A 19,923-nucleotide genomic window follows, 5' to 3' on the forward strand; every position below is an offset into this window, starting at 1 on the left:
GAAAAATTTGAGATCTTTAAACTTTACACAAGACCAATTGTCCTCTTGCCATGCTCAAAAAAAAAAAAAAGTCCTTCGATGACTTTTATTATGAAAGCAATGAAGATGTTAACACATATTACAAGAGAGAGAATTCTTCAAACATAAGACCTTAAACCTTCATACAAGTTCAGTTGCCTTTTGCCATGTAAGAAAAGAGGCATTCATGCTCATAGGTCTGGTGACTTTTATTATGAAAACATGTAAGACATTAACACAAGTAAAAAAAAAAATCATCTAATATGAGACCTTTAAACTACATATAAGACCAGTTTTCCTCTTGCCACTTAAGAAAAAGCAGTGCTCATGCTCAGAATGTGCCTCGATGACTTTTATTATGAAAACACAGGCCTATAAGATGTTAACACATATTACAAAAGACAGAAAAAAAATCTTCAAAAATGAGACCTACAACTTTCATACGTTCAGTTGCCTTTTGTTATTTAAGAAAAAAGGCATCCATGCTCAAAATGTGCTCTGGTGACTTATTATGAAAACACGTAAGACGTCATTAACACACACACACAAAAAATAAATCCTCTAATATGAGACCTGCAAACTCTGTATTTAGCCTTTCTGAAAAGAGAGGCGTTCGTGGGGCTGATGTCATCACCATGCTGCACATGCACTAAAGGTTACAGTGAAATTCTGTGGGCTGTCAGGATATGACAGTGAATGATATTTTATTTCAACACCATCAGAATTCCCCTGCATAGCGTTAATTCAAATCCACCGAATTTCCAACTGCAAAAACCCTGAATCTTCACATTCTGGTAAAAGCCTTCTCAGGGTCTTTTCTGACCTCTGACCTTCAGATGAATGCTTCCCAATAACATCAGTAAAAACAGATTTGCAGTTCTTTTTTAAGATCCTAAAATGAGGAACACGCATTTCCAAAACAAATGTGCATTTGGAAAATGCTGAAATAAGGTGATTGTGTTGCACAACACAAAGATAGCAGAAATACGGCATTAAACAAACATATTTTATACAAAACACAAGATCTATGGTGTTTTATTTCTTCAATGAACTATTTTAGTTTAGTTTATTTATTTATTTTACAGTTTAGTTAAAAATGTTATTCCACATGTACATTAAATGACTAAAAAAATACCTGGAGGTTAAAAAAATCTTTAATAAAGAAACCGTGATGCAACCATACATGCTAAAATTCGAACTCATTTCTGAACTTTGACCTACAAAAATACATCATCCGCTAGTGTTTGTTATGAGAGATGAAATGACCATGTTGTACACACCTGTCACTGAAAACATTTGCAAAACAGGTTTTTGATCACTATATGATGAAGATATTTTGACTCAATGTATTTTAGTGTTCATCTTGAATTATGTACATCTCCCTTGGTGCCATAATGTTTTGTTATGTCGTTCAGTTGGATTATACAATACTTGTTTAGACACTCAAAAGTCAACCCTCAGTCAGTCACATGTTCACTGTTGCTTACAGTTCTCTTTCTTGTCTTTGGCTTTGTGACGTCTTGCTTTGTCGCTCTGCCGTTTAGTTGGTGGTGTGAAGGGGGGTTCTGGTAGATAGTCATAAAAGATACTGTGCGGGTTACGAGGGGCCAAACATAGACCTGCTGAAAAAAACAGGAAATGGCTTCTGATGTGGCAAATATAGTTATTGAACTTTCCTATTATATGACTGTGTGCTCAAACCTGACGGGGGGCTGGTGGAAATCTGGCTTTCACGCTTCCTAGCCTTGAACGTTGGGTCCAGTTCCTCTGCAATATTGTGTATGTGTTGGTTTCGACTGAAAAGAGATGAAATGCACAGATACAGTTAGTGTTAAAAGTTGTTCTTGAGAAATGGCACGTTGTGTGAATGTGTGATAATGTGTGACTCACAGTGCAGTGCATGATGGGCTTGTAAGATGGTTCTCGGTGGTGTAGTCTTCCTCTTCCACAGGAGAATGCAGTCCGTCTGAGTTCAGCCTCTCTCGCAACATCAGATGAGCCTGAAATTAAAGACAACATGGCCCAAACGGTGAAATAAAATCACAGAATGTCCATTTACATCAAAACAGAAATGTGAAACAAAATGCAAATTAAATGTCCGAAGTGGAAAAAGCACATTTCCCGCCAGATCTTACAATTTAGATGTTTTCCTCACAATACTAAGAAAAAAGTCAGAATTGGGAGATGTACATTCAGAATTGCACAATTTAGACTTTTCTTCTCAGAATTACAAGATGTTCAAGATTTAACTTGTTATTCCAAGACATAAACTTTCAATTCGGAGCAAAAAGTCAATTTCTTTTATCCAGTGGTGAAAATAAGCTTCCATTTTTTTCACACACACACACAAAAATTATGTGCTTTAATACCATATAATACAGAAACTTAAACTGGAAATATATAAGCATTTAACGTACATGTTTTACATTGCATTGACACCTGAGGTTATCAAGAAAATCATTCTGTGTTGTAATCATATGTTTATGTGTGTTGTGTTTTCATTAAATGAATGCGGTTCATTCAGACCTTCCTGGTTGTGCTTTTTCCTTTATCTCTTGCTTCAGGGGGTCTGGTCTGGATCTCTAGATCTTGTGGTCTGTTTCTGACTCGTCTCTGATGGCGCTGCATGTAGTGGGCAATCTCCTGATTAGCAATGATGCACAGCAGAGTTACAGAGATTTGGGGCGACATCTGAACTGATATTTACTGAGACGTTTGAGAATCAAGAAGTATCAGTTTAAACTTTTGATATTTAAAGGGGGGGGGGGGGGTGAAATGCTATTTCATGCATACTGAGTTTTTTACACTGTTAAAGAGTTGGATTCCCATGCTAAACATGGACAAAGTTTCAAAAATTAAGTTGTACGTTTGAAGGAGTATTTCTGTTCCAAAAATACTCCTTCCGGTTTGTCACAAGTTTCGGAAAGTTTTTATCGAGTATGGCTCTGTGTGACGTTAGATGGAGCGGCATTTCCTTATATGGGTCCTGAGGCACTTCTGCCGGAAGAGCGCGCGCTCCCGTATAGCAGAGCACTGAGAGCACAACAGACTTCACTGATCAGAGCGAGAGCGTCGCGAAATGTCACAAAAGGAGTGTGTTTTTGGTTGCCAGGGCAAGACAACCCTGCACAGATTACCAAAGAAAAAACAGCATTAAGACCCAGTGGATGGAGTTTATTTTTACAGAGCATCAACGGTATTGCAAGTGTTTTTGTTTGTTCCCTGCATTTCGGATTGCACATCGTTTATTTCTTAAGGATAATGCAGTCCCAACGAAAAAGGGTCACGATCGTGTGTTGGAACCGCATGCGGTGAGTAAAACTGCTTCAAATATCTCTGTGTTGTTAACTTAGCTATCACTGCACTGCACTGCACTTTCCACATGTACAGCTTAAAAAAAAAAAAAAAAAAAAAAAAGACGACATAAAGTGGAACTTAGTCATTTTCCAAAACCGCTAAGCAAATATATACAGTTTCAGAACATACCACATAGAGATGTCGTTGCTGATGCTGCTCTCGTTCAGTTTCAGCCTCGGGATCTGATTCTGGATCATAAATATACGCTGAATCTGACTGTTAGCCATGGTTTTGGATGATGTTTTTTCCTTCACGATAATGTCACAGACGCTCTCAACGCAAAAGCCTACTCGCGCTCGTGATTCTTTAGCTCCGCCCACACGTCACGCCTCCAGCCGCTCGTGTTTTTCCTGGAAAAATCGGTACAGACTATCTTTCTCTTATAAATATAATAAAACTAAAGACTTTTTGGAGTTATGAAGGATGCAGTACTACTCTATAGGTACTCAAGATTAACAGGATACTGAGTGAAAACGAGCATTTCACCCCCCCTTTAATGTTAGAATTGTCATTTCAAGCAAATAAGGAGCTCAATCTGTTTATCAGTCCAGTTATCCTGATGATGTTTTTACCTCGTCTTGGGCTACTTGTGCTGCAATGAAGTCCAGCTCTGATCCAGAGCTCTGAGGAAATCGCTGAACAAAAACACATGATTTTAAAGTTTTTTTTAAGTTGAAGTTTCATCTTATATTTATTTATGATGGTTTTTATTTTGCACTTAACAACTCAAATTCAATTAACAATGTTTTAATAGTTTAATCCGACAATAACAACACTGGATATATTAGAGGAATGCATTTACATTCAGTTTTAGATCTTAATTTCAAATGAAATTTCCTTCAGATGCTTTCAAATTCAAAGACCAAGGCAAACCCAAACCTGAAGCCACCAGTGCACTTAGACACAGGCACACAGATTCTCACAATCTCCAGAAACAGAGAGATACAGGTGTAAAAGCCTGCTCAAACCTCAAAAACTAACCCAAAACTGGTCCAAAATCAAGCTGGATTCGAGTAGTAGACATCAAGTGTCTGTGTAAGCGAATAAAATGCGTTCAACATAATTTACCTCTCTGTGAGGAAGCATATCCTCTTCCTCCTGAAGTCTACGTGCCAGCTCAGCGTCCTGAAGCACCTGCTCCCAGATTCCCAAGTCTGACAGAAAGAGATCAAAATGTGCCGCTGTTGAGCAACGTGATGCATACGTTCACATTAAGCATTTGCAAAAAAAAAAAAAAAAAAAGAGTTACCATCACAGAGTGCAGAAACACAATCGTTGTTATTGTAACCGGTGGCAGTCCTCTGCCGTCTCATCTCCATTTCTTCTTCTTCCTGTAGCTGTTTAGCGATTTTCTGTTCAGAAACCAATTTAAACACTTTCAATAATAAAACCGACTGAAGCATGTTGTGTTTTAACAGTACAGTATAACCATAACTGGAAAGATCTACAAAAAACATACAACATGTTACAACATCATGAAACAGGATGTTCAGTCTGAAACACGTGAGCTGGGACTTCTGGGAGTCATTCAGTGAGAAATGATTGGATTGTGGAAAGTTAATAAGAAGGCTTGGTGGCATTAGCTGAAAAGGAAAGTAATACTCTACATTGATTCTATGAAAGCTAGTTTCTTCCACTGGATAAAATATATATTTTTATCTCTCAATTCTTCACAGAATTGCGAGTTTACATCTTGTAATTCTAAGTTTATATGTGACAGTTTTGACTAACAAGTTTCTTTTTTTTTCTCTGAATTGCAAAAAAGAAAAAGAAAAAGAAAATTAGAATTGTGAGAAAGATTTGCAATTACCTTTTTTTAAATTATTATTATTATTATTATTTTTATGGTGGAAAAATCATAAAAATCATTAATGAAACTGATAAGTCATATTAATCAATATCATATTACAATCTATATTTTTAGCTGTAATGCACAATTGACAGGCCTGAAGTGGCCAAACTAAAGACATCTAATGCATCAGGATGGAAAAAAACTGATATTCAAAGTATGACTTAGTTTACAGACACACACACACACACACACACGTTTGTATTTGTGTAAAGTGGGTTCATCCCATAGGCGTAATGGTTTTTATACTGTACAAACTTTATATTTTATCGCCCTTCACCTAACCCTACACCTAACCCTAACCCTCACAGGAAACTTTGTGCATTTTTACTTTCTCAAAAAAAAAAAAAAAAAATGGGGACATGGCTTATGTCCTTCTTGTAATACCTGTGTCATACCCATGTCATTACACAGAGTTGTGTCTTGATATGTCACAAAAACATGCGCGCACACACACACATCTTGGTCTGAGTTTAAGATCACCCAGCAGAGGTGTCAAAGTGGGTCGAGAAACTTCCATCACGAAGTCACTCGAACAAAAGCTCATCTTACAGCATGTAAACCAGGCTGACACCCACCAGACGAGCTGAAGGCCAGGCGTGCGGAAAGTACAGCTCACACACAGACACACACCTACACACACACTATACGTGTGACGCCCACAGAGACGATTCTCAGGACACCTAGCATGTGATCTTTCAGACCTCATCTACACACTGACATCACGGAATAAAACCGCACAGCGCACATGAGCGCTAACGCATTTTTGTAACGCTTTCATACTGAGCAGCAGCTCAGAGAATAACTGATCTTACTGCTTGATCCTAACCAGCTTCCTCCAAAATACCACAGTTACCAAAAGTAGAATTTCTTCTGTAATATCACAATTAATTCATACCAGATCGTTTAAAAAGCTTTCAGAATCTGTGAATTTGCAACGTGAAATCTAGAAAACTATATGATAATATAGATATGACATATAATGTTTCACAAATACTCTGTTGACCTGGTTTTGTGGCTTTTTACGAATAGAAAATACAATAGGAAACATTTTTACACCAGTGTCATCAGCAACAGGAAATGAGTGGTTAAATATGTGAAATAAAGACAAGAAGCGAGTTCACACATTAAAAATGCAGACCACTTTTTAAAAAAAATTTTTTCTTTAAGTTTAGTTTGAAGTTAATTTTAAGTGGTTTCCTTTAACTCAAAAAGAAAAGAAAAAAAAGCGCACACTATGAAGTATATGCTTCATTTGTCCACTAGAGGACAGTAAAATGAGGCTTATGCTTTGTTACACTATTAAAAGGCTATTCATCATGGAATAAATAAATAAATAAATAAATAAATAAATAAATAAATAAATAAAAATATAAATATAAATATATATATATATATATATATATATATATATATATATATATATATTCATTCACTCGCCCTCATGGGGTCTAAATCAAAAAAGCAGAACCAAAAAGCTTAAATTTATAAACAACAAAGACAGAAAAAATTCCAAGTCTTCTAATTACATTTGCTAGGTTTGTGAGCCAGACAGAGTTTAATTTTAAGATAAACAAGTACAGAATTTTAATCTATGGTTGAACTACACTTTAATGTATTATCAGTTGACTGTGATTGCTGATCGTCTAGATGAGTCAAGCTCTACTTTTGATCAACAAGATGTTTGGACGTTCACCAAAGGGGTTTTTACCCACTGTAAAGCATGTACTGTATTTCTTATAAATAAACAGAAAATTCCCCATGGGAAACACAATGCATTTACTACACAAGCTCACGCAACATCAGAGGATGCAGTTGTGTGGGCTCATGGGTATTCCAGCCTTGAAGCTGTTGGGAGTTTATTTGGATAAAATGTGTTGAACCTGAGGGTTTACACACTGGTGAGGAGTTTAAGCACGGTTAGTTAAGATACAGCAATAAACCTGCCCTCGGCAGCATTGTGAAGCACTGTGGTGAAAGAGTTTCCACTCTGGTGGCTAACCAACATAATGCATATATTATAGAGGTTTGTTGTTGTTGTAGTTTTTCATCCAGAGTTTGTTTTCAGTTCTGATTTTAGTTCATTTCTTTATTTTATTGAAACCCACTTCATATCAGCTACACATTCAATGGCACTCTCCTCTAAGTGTGCACTCTCCTTGTCTGCAAATTCATTAAACCCATAGAATATAATGAAGTTATGACAAATATGAGAAATCTGTTATGGTGGTTTATTTGTTCTCCACATGTTAATTATTTTGGCATTATTCCATCTGACCCTGATCTAAACAGTTCTGTCTTAAATCAGAATATGTAAGAGTATTTTGCATTTATTGTTTTAGTGCAAGAGGGATGGCTCTACACACACTATTATATTCTCTTAAGGAACATTTTATCGCAAATAAATCGCAAATATCTCCATAAATGCATTACACTGAATTTACTGACCATCTTCATCTGGCAAATCGTTATTCTCAAACCATTCTTGTGTGAATAGCGTCTTTATATTTATTGTAATAATTCTATTATTCCACAAGGTGTCTCTATGTGGTGTAAAGTTGTGCCTAAATATCATATAAATATTTCCTGTATTGCAATATCTGTGGAAATTTTTAAGTTTAACCGGCAATTAAGAAATCTCAAACTCTTTGAAATATAGACTTTGGTATAAGAAACCAAATTGAATTAGGCTGTTAAATAAGATTTAATCCAGATTAATGATCAGGCACATTTAATATATGTTGGTGGTCCGATATCTGGAAATCTGTTCTTATCTGGTCTTTTGCTTACGGTTTGCCCGTTTTAGTTTAGTTTTAGAATTTGTTCTCATTTATTTTAGCAATATGTGTATTTAAAGTCATGATTTTGATAATCTGTACCCTATTTGCAAAGGTCTGTCTGACCCACAAGTATATAAATAATTATTAATAATAATAATAATAATTGTTTATTGAACCCACAGCAATTAAAAAACAAAAAAACATCCAAAAATGGGATGTCCATGTTTTTTTTTATTTTAATTACTTGAACTAAGAAATGTTCCCAGTTTCTGTTTGTCAAATCTGATCATCTTAATGTAAAAATAATAAATCTTAATTAGTACTGGGACAAGAGAGATTAAAGGCAGTATTTGGAGTTTTGTCACCGTAAAGTTTCCAAATCTGGAACTAGTGGACAAAATCAATAATTAGTTATTGTATTAAATACAAAATATCAAATCCAGGCATATTCCGGATCAGTATGTCTCTTTAATTGAGTCAAAAGACGTCTTTCCATAGTGTTGAATACAGGGCTCTTGTATATAATCTTCTCTCAAATACAGAAGCTCACTGTTTCACCACTAAAGCATCCGGCGGGACATTGCTTCCCAGATGACATCCACTCGTCACCCCAAACACTTTCAAAAACCACTCCAGACAACAAGGAAGACAAAGCTGCTCCTTTAGGCAACAGGGATATCGCCCAACAGCTAAATAAAAGACAGAAATCTTGAAGCCAGTGGATAAAAGAGTATAAGATCCGACTCGGGCCTCACTCTTCTCACTCTCTTCTATCTATTATGTTCTCTCTCCTTTTTTCTTCTCTACAAAAGCATTTCTACACAAGCACCACTCCACAAATGAGTTTTAATCAGCTTAACATGAGAGAACAGAAGATTCACATCAGTGTGTAGATTACTTACCAATTGTAATCGGTTACGGATTACAAATTACACAATGGATCTATTGGATTACACATACAAGTAAGGTATTAGGACTACTTTTTAGATTACTTTTGACCTAAAATATAGTTCATTCTTTGTTAGCAAAGAGTGACAACACAGCACTCCAAGAGGAGGCACTCCAACAATCTTTATTTACAGCTTCAGACAGTGTACGATGTATTTCCAAGCGTATTTCTGTGCTTGTATATGAGGCATATTGGGTTGAATTTTATCAGCGACCTTATGATTTTTATCATAGTTATGAATGGGAAGATTTCAAGATAATGACTGCTTTTCAGTTAAAAGAGCCAATCCAGTCCGTTTTTAATTGTAGAATGAATATGTAGCAGCATCTGAGCTACAGAAGCTAATTTTATGATACCAAACACATAATTATTATCACAGATCTAAAACCGAAAGGACATCACCATGCAATATCAGATATTTAAACACATAATTCAAAGCTACTGTAACAGTGAGCAACCACTTAGAACAATACTTTTACATTTACTTCAGAAAACATAAGAATCTAGTCTGATCTGTTTGGATGAAACGCACCTCATCCTCTTTCTCTCTCCTCCTGGTCTCCTCCGCACACCTCTGGAGATCCTCCTGGATCATCTGTGCGTATCTGCAGTCCTCCTCCTCCCTGTAAGCCAGACAGACAGTTTAATTTATATTTATAATATATGCTTTTGTTTCCCTTGCTTTTGTGTCAATTGCAATGTTTTAAAAAAGAATAAAAAGTTTTTTTTGCCTTAATGCAACAGAAGAGTCTATTTCAAATAAACGCTGATCTATTGATCTATTCATCTAAGATTACAATAAAATGCATCACAGCTTTAGCTAAAATATGAAGCGGCACAACTGTTTAATAATAAGAAAGGTTATTAAGCATAAGCAAAGCAGCATATTGATAAGAATGATTTGTGAAGGATAATGTGACACTGAAGACTGGAGTAATGATGCTGAAAATACAGCTTTGATCACAGGAATAAATTATATTTTAAAATTTATTCCTATAGAAAACAGTTATTGTAAGTTTTAATAAATTTGTAACAATATTACTGCCTTAAATTAATGCCGACCTGGCAAGCATAAAAAAATAACCCATTTCTAAAAAAAATTAAAATAAAAACAGTTAATAAAACCATAAATGCGGTGCAAATCAGTGGAAAAATGTAACTTTACTGAAGCATGCCATGCTGACTTTGCTCTCAAAAAACTTTTCATCTTACACCAAGCAGCAATTCACAAACGAATCAAGTTATGCAACACGAATGAATCAAAGCATCTGTTTCCACACAGTAATTTGAATATCCTAAATGTCTGTGGTTTTTCCATGTTGCTGACTGAGTAATTCGGGACACATGTCGAGACCTGACGGTACTTACAGCTGCCTCGGGTCCTGGCGGAGATTCAGTCTCTGTTCCTCTTCCTCCTGCAGCCTCCGGGCCAAGCGAACATCGTTCTGCACCGCCTGGTTCTTCTGGATGTTGGTGCTGTAGAACTGCTCGACTGACACGATAAAGATGAATCAGGTCTATTTGAACCCAGTGAAGAGAAAGGATGAGCCAGATTACAGGAAGAGGATGTTTATACTCACTTTCCTGCTCTTGAAGACTGTAAGCCAATGCACCGTCCTCTAACACAGAGAAACACTGGCACACTGTGGGAATACCACACAGATACAGTCTTAAAATATGTCATTAATGGCTACATAATAGTGATTTTACCACATTTTAAGGTTGCTGCAAAACAAAAGCATGGTAATATTACTGTAATCTTCATAAAACGGGACAGCAGCAATGCAAAACATACTAATGATCAACCCATTTACTTTAATAATGATAATGCAAAATTTTTCATAAGCTGAATTTAGTCTAACTGCAGCAATATCGGTTTAAATCAATTTTACACCACACAAATATTGTTGGTGTATACATGCAATTCTTTATCTAGTTTGCAGAATTTTTGCTAGACAGCTTGTGCAAATAAACAATGAGAATCGAGAAAGAGTTATCAATCTGTCGATCATTTCCATGTCCAAATAAACAATACCATCGGCGTCTGCTATTCATTCTCTAGGACGGTTTATGTTTGAGTCAATCGCGGTCTCTGCTCTGTTAATAATGCCACACTGTGCCCCAAACATGAGAACTACTGCCAAGCCAACTGGGTCAACAACTTTAACACAATGGCTCAGAGGAAAAGCTCATTATGCCCAATAAGCGTACAGAGGTGTGTCAGTGTTACTGGCCAAAACTGCAGCTCACTCAAATGCCTTTTTTGACAGGGGTCTATTAAACAACCGTTAAACAATATCAACCTGAAGAAAGCCCTTAAAGCTGACACACCGTCACACAAAAGACTGCTGAAGGTCAAATAAACCCCTACTGATTAAATATACACAGCTATGATTCTCTCAACAATCACTCTTCCATTAACATTAATAGAATATTTCTTGACTGTCATTGATTGGTTATTAATTGATTCCAAACATTCAGAGAACATTCAAAAGTAACATTCCCGTAATGTTTGCAAAATGAAGAAATGGAAGGTTTCGTTAGCTCCTTTGTCGTAATTTGCATACTTTTCCGTCATTTATGAAACAGTACTTTCATTGAGAGAATTTTCTTGTTTTTCCGTGTTTTCACTGTTATATGGTGTAGAAGAAGCAGAATCAATCTGTAAGAAAATGCATATGTAAAATATCACAATCATCAAATACATAAATCAAAACTGGAAAGTGGTGCACTGCATGTTCAAGCATTCATACAATGCAAAAAAAAAAAAATCATTAAATGTTTGTTCTTAGAAGATATTTTTGTAAACTGGCTACTTGATTCAGAACGTTCAGAGAACATTCAAAAGTAACTTTCTCATGTTTGCAAAATAAAATGGAATGTTCCCTTAATGTTTTGAACATTCAGAGAACTTTGTGATCAAATGGGAATGTTCTTAGAACATATTTTTGTAAGCTGCGTATATAAAACGACAACCCTCCCACTCTGTCTCATGCTCTCTTGAAGTAAGTGTGGAAAACTCAGTGAGCTAATAAAATCTTATGAAGCATCGCACAAGCATGTTAAACATCAGAGTCATAAAAGCTGACTCTCCATTATAAATGACAGGTCGTCTAATTACAGAGCTGTCAGTGCTGTAGGAAATTTAATTGGAAATTTCATATGCCAATACAACAGATTTGTATTGTAACAAACATTCAGAAATATGCAGTTTTATATAACCATCTTAGACAACTACTATTTAAAAAAAAAATACTATTCTCAAGTTTTTCGGCAGTGGATTTTACCGTTTTCCAAGATGCGCCTGCGTCCGTGTGTCAAACTCCGTCCACTGTCATGAAGCACATACACACGCGTGTGTGAGCTCATCCTATGTGCTAAAGGTCAGTCTGTTAGTAAACAGCACTGGTGCCCGAGTAGATGGATGTTAAAAAAGGTTAGGGGAAAAAAAAAACCTCGCCGGCACCTCCACCCTCATCCGGGATGGAAAAGCTGACATGGGCCCTCACAAGACAGAAGCCTGTTTCATAAAGGCTGGCATACTACTCACAGTTAAACTAAATGCCATGGAAAGGGTTTTTTATGCCTAACAAGAGTGAGTATTATGCACCTTAAAATTAGAACCGGTTTTGAACCAGAAATAGTGACGTGCAATTTCTGAAACCAAAGGAAAGCTTTGATGCATTACATGTGAACATGAATGATCGACTCCAATACACTGGTTAGTACTTGATTTCCCACAGCTTTGACTTTGAGAGAAAAAGTAAGGATAGTTATGAAGATAACACTGCTTTTGAATTCTGAAAATACATCATTTAAAGCAACTCAAACTAAAATGCTGTCATTAGTTACACATCCAGTAAATTCTCAAGAGGTCCCAAAGCTAAAGGGTTTTCTGCCTTTTGTGGAACAAAAAAGGAGGCTGTAAAACTCTTAAAAGCACCATTACATATCATTAAAGTGGTCCATACACTAACATTCATAAGTTTGAGGGTGGTAAGATTTTGTAATGTATCTTATGCTCACCAAGGCAGCACCTATTTGATAAAAAATACAGTACAGAAATATTATTACAATTTAAATTTACTATTTGAATATATTTTAAAATGTAATTTTACTCCAGTCTTGTAACATGAAATGTGACACTGCTTCCAGAGAAAATAGTTCTCTATCCATATTTTGCTTCCTTCAGTGGAAAAGTTGTCTTGTCTGAATCAGGAGAGAAATATGCACAGATCAAGCAGTGGTTACAAACCAAAAGAGTCCAAATTAGATCTAAAACAAATATGTGGATGGATTTTAATGTGAGAGGACAACAGCTGATGGACTTTTTCACTGTAGAAACAATTATTAAGGATTATGGACTCGTATTTTGGCCGTTACATTAATGCTTGTGATGGATTTGTTTTTTATCAACACACAGATTTTCACTTCATAAAACGTTAACTGATGGACTGGAGTGCTTGGATTACTGGTGGATTATTGTGATGTTCTGATAAACAGTTTGGACTCTCATTCTGACGGCACCCATTCACTCCAGTTCATCCATTGCTGAGCACTTCAAGGAATGACACAATTCTCCAAATCTGATGAAGAAACAAACTCATCTGGGATGGTCTGGGGGTGAGTACATTTTTAACAAAATTTTTGGATTAACTTTTCCTTTAAAGAGACCAAGGACAATGAATGGTGGTTAAGGGTCCATTTGTGGAAATAAGACCCCTGAGCCAAACAGATGGTGCTGTTCAGAGTCAGAGAAACTAGGAAAAGAGAGAAAAGACAGTAATCGGGACCCCTGCATGAAACTATCGTGCTTTTATCCCTCATGCTTTCCTGCATGCTGCTCATCTCTCTCAATCTCTCGCTTGCTCCTCCAGTTCTTTGTCTATATTTGGCATGAGAATCAGAAGCTATAAATATCCGGCAATGAAGTTGGGAGGGTTTGGTTTGGTCACGCATCAACTCAAAGAAATAGATCGGAAGCTCTGCTCCAAAACCCAGAGAGTGCATATGATGCCTTAAAATGCATTACGGGTAAGCAGCTCGCTGGGGTTATAAGTTTTTATAAATTTTCCATTTGCACATGCAGAAGCGTCTGCTTTCTAGGTACAACTACAGCCTTGCATCAGTTTATATGAACAATCCAAACAGCACTTCCTTGTTTCTCTTGCCTTCTTGTTTACAGGTTTGTGATGTAAACTCATCTAAAACACTATTTTTGGCTTCCTAAAGAACCTTTAAGTGAACAGTTCTTAAAATTACCATTATATTTTTTTCTTAGTGTGAAGAACATTGTAATAAACTAAAGACAACTATGAAGTACCGCTATTTTTAAGAGAATGCCATTGTGTGCTGTCCATCTAAATTCTCCAGCACTTGAACTCTTCACACCCCTTTCCTGCCTGCAGCTTTAGGCCAAAACGGGAGAAGATTGGAATCTCGACCCAAATCCTGTTTAAGAAACAGGAACGCGGGGAAGCTCTTGAGCTCATCCAGGGCAGATAAGAGCACAAGTGTATGGACGGTCTCCAGCTCTTATCTTCTCCACACAACCCTCGATCTGTCCTGAGCTCACATCACATTCCTGAATGCTGATCTCATCTCCTAGAATACACAGCAGCAGCCCTGCCAAACAACATCGAAGACAACACAACTCACCGGGAAAACCTGCACAGGAATATTAACCAATATTATCAAGTTTTTCCCCAGAGGATTTGCTTTGAATGCTTTGTCTTTCAGAAAACTGATATATTATGGATAATTACATGTAGGTTTGATGGTAATAAATACAAGTGTAGTTGTCTCCTGCATGCAGCAACAGGGATGAAGAACACTTTTAAATCATTTGGCAAAGTGACTTAGGTAAAGTGACTTACAGCCAGTGTTATTTTAGCATCACTGATATACTATTATAGCTTTTGTTAATATTTGTTAAACTTTTTTTCCATTTTATTGTCATTTTAATTTTTTTCAGTTGTTTATAATTATAGCTTCTTTTTAAAAATACGTATATTTAGTTTTAGTAATTAATTTATTTTCTTTTAGTTACTTTAGTTTCATTTACAGCTGAATTTTTTTAAAAATCGTTTTATTTCCTTTAATGTTTATTTCAATTAATGAATATGTTTTTATGGTAATTACCTCTATACTGTTATAGTATTGATTAATATTTTGATAAAAATTTTGATTTATATATTTTCAGATTTAATTTAAATTTAACATTTAGTGGTTTTGTTGTGTGCATTTTTGCAAGTTTTTGGTTTAAGGGTATAGTTTATATATATATATATATTATTATTATTTATTTTTTTACACATGTTTTAGATTTAGTAATTTAACATTATACTTTCAGTATAACTTCACTTATTTAAATACAACTTAGATTTATTTAAAATTTACGTTGGTTGCCAACCCAACATTTAAACTTTTCACTTTTTTCTCATCTAATATATGTGTGTGTGTGTGTGTGTGTGTGTGTACGTACACACTGACACTTTGAACATGCATAGGAACTAAAAATGCAAAACAGAAAAAGGCAGACACATACCATCATAAACACCGGGCAGGTGAGATTTGTCGATGTCCGTTTCTGCCATGGCTGATTCCACACTGAGCTCACAGTCTCATGATGTTCTGAAGAAACCTGCAGCATCAAACACAACAAACACCAGAAGTCACATGCTGAAAAACACTTTTACTAGTATCACTAGCACAATTTCTTATCACTGTCAAACACTAGAAGCAATCAGTATGACTTCTGTAAGGTGCCAGCCATAATCTAATCTCCAGAAATCCTGAAACAATAAAACGTACTGTGTTGAGGACGAAGACGCTGACAAAGTTCTTATTCTCTCTGGAATTTGTTTCCAGTTTGTGAGCATTCAATAATATTTTGATAAGCTAAGGAAATAATTTTTTGCCTATCAATAACAAGGCGGCACAAATATAATCCAATAAATATAATGGTGAAATACCATCAATAATAGCATAGCTTCAGTAAAGTTTAGCGGTCAGGTTAGATTGACCTTGCAAGAAAAAACATTATGTTGAACATTATTAAATTGCTGCCAACACTAAAATGAAGACAACATAAAAAAACAACATTCAATACCACTGTTATGTCTGATACAGTGCAGAATACACCACAGCAAAGCAAACATCATTACCAGTGACATATGTTCAAGTGCATGTCTAATTCAGAGAAGCTGATTTCCATGTTTTATTTTAACAGCTTAAAACAAAATGCTCTAATAGTCCAAGTTTAATATTTTCAAATATAATTTCCATTTCAGTAAAAACTAGGTCACACTTTCAGTTTTAGTGATGCTGCTTCTAAATTCACTAAGAATACTAAACAACCACATACAGTAAACCTTATATATATAATCAGTTATTTCATGTTAGTGCTCTATTTTTTAACTGCTATTTTGTGTAGTTGCACGTAAATAGACTTTATAGTGAATATAAGTCTTACAAGAACAAAAAAAAAACAACAACAACAAACACTATAATAAACAATTATATCAGAAAACAACAAAAACAAGATAAAAACAAACGTACCGTCTTCTGTCACTGCAGACACGTGCAGATCCGTGAAAGTCGCGTCTCCCTCGCGCGCACACGCACGCGCGCGCGAGCTTAAATCAGGCGTGACACACAATAAAACACAAACACATGAGAGTGTCGTTTGACTAGCATCTATCTAAGGCTCTTCTTTTCTCCAGCGTGAGTTCCGTGTCCTCTGTTCTTCATGTTCGGGAGATTTTTTTCCTCACACAATCATTGTTTAAGTTCGGAATCTACTTTTGTTCTCAGTCAAAACAAAGAGAATCATGTAGAGTTCCGCACGCGCCTTTCGCGCCACCTGCTGTTCATTCTGAGGAACTGTCTCGGGACTTTGGTCTACAAACATACAACTCCATTACAATATTTTGGGGTCATGTCTGCATACGTATTTTAAACGTTTCATGCCTAGAATGCTGTATTGACCAGTTTTATAATATTATATTATAGTTCTTATCATCAGGACATTTGCAGAAAGCGTATTTGGAAGAAGAAGAAAAAAACAGGTAAAAAAAGCTGTCACTTTCCCTTTCATGAGGTACACCTTTGCATCTTATATCCCCCTAAAGGATGCAAATTAATACCTTTTGAAAGCATCCCGACTCAGTTCCATCAGTTTTACAGATTTACAAAAAGCAGCTTAGGTTTGATAAATGGACGGACGGACAGATGGATAGATGGATGGATGGATGGATGGATGGATGGATGGATGGATCTGCAGTTGAAGAGATGTGTCTATCACTCATGAAGTTCTGTGGCCAAAATAACTCACATTTTTTCTTTACACCATTAAGAAAATTGGTCACACTTTCTGTTTGCCATTTCCAGTCTCCTAAAATAGAAGGCACAAGGGTCGTAAGGAGGAAACCGCAGCAGGCATCATGGGAAATAAATCTCAGCAGCCTCTTAAATAAATGAATTAAGCGGGCAATTTGCCTGGCCGACTCCATCCTGCGAGCTCTAGCACAAAGTGTCGTTTTCCCACCTGCGTCCGGACGGATTTATGAACTCGGCTGGATTACATCCTGAACCCAGACACACAGACCCTGCGCCTGTCTTTCACTTTTATTGATCCATTAATTCATCCTCTGTGAATATACAAGCACAGAATATACGATGGGATGGAGACATGGCCAGCGATGGAAAGTATATAAGTGCAGGACAGAAACACGTTGAGACGAGACCCTCCTGACTAAAGTCACGGAAGAAAGAGAGTGTGTGTGTGTGTGTGTACGTGTCATCATGATGTGTAAACTCTTTCTATTCTTTGCTTTGCTTCTCAGCGTCCTCGAACCTCTGCTGGGACGTCCTCTGATCCATTCGGCAGAGATGACCTACGGCAGGCCTGGTAAGTGCTCTCATCTGCTCTCATTCACACAAGCTAAAGTTCAGCAGGTTATATGTTATATATCATGTTCACCTGTAGTTCTTGTAGAAGAGGAGCAGGTGGTCAGTCCAGACGACCTGAGTTACTCCAGGCAGGCGTATCTGTCCCAGGGTGCCGCAGGATTCGGTTACCCATCCCTCATCACTGGAGACATCAGCAGTGACGGTCAGCGGTTCATTTCAATATGCTCTTCCCTTAAACTCGCTGTGACGCCACAGGGCAATTTCGACTTATGCTTTCCAGTCTTATTTAAGTATCACTGAGATATTGAATATTTAATTTGTTTTAACTTGAGAATTTTAGTAATTTTATTTTGTTATATATCTAAATTAGTTTAGTACATCAAGTACAAAATGAAAATGAAAATGATAAATGCTGCCTTGCTAGCTCTCTGAATTAAAATTAGTTTAGAGATACAGTACAGACCAAAAGTTTGGAAACATTACTATTTTTAAATGTTTTTGAAAGAAGTTTCTTCTGCTCATCAACGCTGCATTTATTTGATCAAAAATACGGAAAAAGATGTAATATTGTGATATATTATTACAATTTAAAATAATAGTTTTTAAATGTATTATACTTTAAATTATCATTTATTTCTGTGATGCAAAGCTGAATTTTTAGGATCATTATCACATGATCCTTTAGAAATTATTCTAATATGATGATTCATTATCAAAGTTGGAAACAGTTCTGCTGCTAAATATTTTTTCAGAACATGGGATACTTTTTTAGGATACTTTGATGAATAAAAAGTAAAGGAAAAAATAAGCTATGTTTTTAAAAAATATAACTATTTTGTAATAACAATATACACTACTGGTCAGTAATTTGGGGTCAGTAATTTTTTTCTTTCTTTTTTTAAATAAAATCAATACTTTTATTCAGCAAGGATGTTTTAAATTGATAAAAAGTGATAGTAAAAAAATATATTATTAGAATATATATTATTAGAATTTTTTTTTGTTTTTTTTGAATAAATGCAGTTCTTTTTAACCTTTTATTCATCAAATATATTAGACAGCAGAACTGTTTCCAACACTCATAATAAATCAGAATATTAGAATGATTTTTATATGATCATGTGATCGACTGGATGTTACATGTGACACTGAAGGCTGGAGTAATGATGCTCAAAATTCAGCTTTGCATCACAGGAATAAATTATTTTTTAAAAGTATATTCAAATAGAAAACTATTATTTTAAGTTGTAATAATATTTCACAATATTATTGTTTTTTCTGTATTTTTGATCAAATAAATGCAGGCTTGATGAGCAGAAGAAACTTCTTTCAAAAACATAAAAAATAGTAATGTTTCCAAACTTTTGGTCTGTACTGTACATTCTCATTTAATCTTGAGAAACAACTGAGACATTAAATAGAAACAGTGAACCTATACTGATGTCCTTGTTACATTATCCCAACAATTATATTGTTCAATTATAAATATTTTAAATTATTAATAATAATTCATGACGTTTTTGTTGTAATTTACATTTAAATGCAGGGTTACGGTAACAGAAGGGATTGATATGAGCAGTTGGACGTAACTCACTCTTATCTAGTCTTGTTCTTCATTTCCCTCTCAGGTCTCAGAACAGCTGGATTCGTCTCGAGTCGAGATGCAAAAGAAGTGAGTGATTTATTGACATCTCTGAACATGATATCAATAGACAGCTATGAAGGATAATTTAAGCATACTGACTCACGTTTGTCGTTCAGGTCTTGCTGGAAAAGCCGTTGTCGAGTCGTTTCCTGGGCGGCAGGAAGCAGTATCGCAAACGAGGCGGCAACACAGAGTGTTTCTGGAAATACTGTGTCTGAAACATCCAGTTAATAACACTCAAGCACTTACACACTTACAGTACGTGCGCCTGCGTGTTCTCAGCTTTACGTGTCATTTTCAACGCTAGTGCACGAACTCTGTGGGCCTGATCACTAAATTTGCAAAAAAAAAGATATTTATGTTTGATGTTGGTAAAATAGTGTATAATTTATTTGTATATACCTGTATATGC

The 19,923-nt window shown here is 35.8% G+C and overlaps 2 protein-coding genes across 4 annotated transcripts; one reads left to right on the plus strand and one right to left on the minus strand.

Moving 5' to 3' along the window:
* Positions 1-212: 212 nt before the first annotated feature.
* LOC128022067 (coiled-coil domain-containing protein 50) lies at positions 213-19,653 on the minus strand. 3 transcript variants are annotated; one of them, XM_052609291.1, is made up of 13 exons: positions 19,461-19,653; positions 17,937-18,047; positions 15,501-15,596; positions 10,534-10,596; positions 10,322-10,445; positions 9,486-9,576; positions 4,625-4,727; positions 4,444-4,529; positions 3,948-4,010; positions 2,545-2,661; positions 1,909-2,018; positions 1,720-1,814; positions 213-1,640 (listed from the first exon to the last, which is right to left on the minus strand). In XM_052609291.1, the coding sequence occupies exons 3-13, from the start codon at positions 15,547-15,549 to the stop codon at positions 1,492-1,494; spliced, it is 1,050 nt and encodes a 349-aa protein (XP_052465251.1). In that variant the 5' UTR covers positions 15,550-15,596; positions 17,937-18,047; positions 19,461-19,653; the 3' UTR covers positions 213-1,491. The 3 variants fall into 3 exon arrangements, with proteins under 3 accessions (XP_052465251.1, XP_052465250.1, XP_052465252.1); XM_052609290.1 differs by lacking the exons at positions 17,937-18,047; positions 19,461-19,653 and adding an exon at positions 16,514-17,118; XM_052609292.1 differs by lacking the exons at positions 17,937-18,047; positions 19,461-19,653 and adding an exon at positions 16,514-17,114 and having other exon boundaries at positions 213-1,637.
* On the plus strand, positions 17,646-19,729 carry LOC128022811 (prepro-urotensin II-beta-like). Its single transcript, XM_052610599.1, has 4 exons — positions 17,646-17,662; positions 17,800-18,109; positions 19,495-19,538; positions 19,621-19,729. Exons 1-4 carry the CDS (start codon positions 17,646-17,648, stop codon positions 19,727-19,729), a joined length of 480 nt encoding a protein of 159 aa, XP_052466559.1.
* Positions 19,730-19,923: the final 194 nt, after the last annotated feature.

The sequence above is a fragment of the Carassius gibelio genome, chromosome A11, assembly GCF_023724105.1.
Source record: "Carassius gibelio isolate Cgi1373 ecotype wild population from Czech Republic chromosome A11, carGib1.2-hapl.c, whole genome shotgun sequence".
Taxonomy (NCBI): Eukaryota; Metazoa; Chordata; class Actinopteri; order Cypriniformes; family Cyprinidae; genus Carassius; species Carassius gibelio.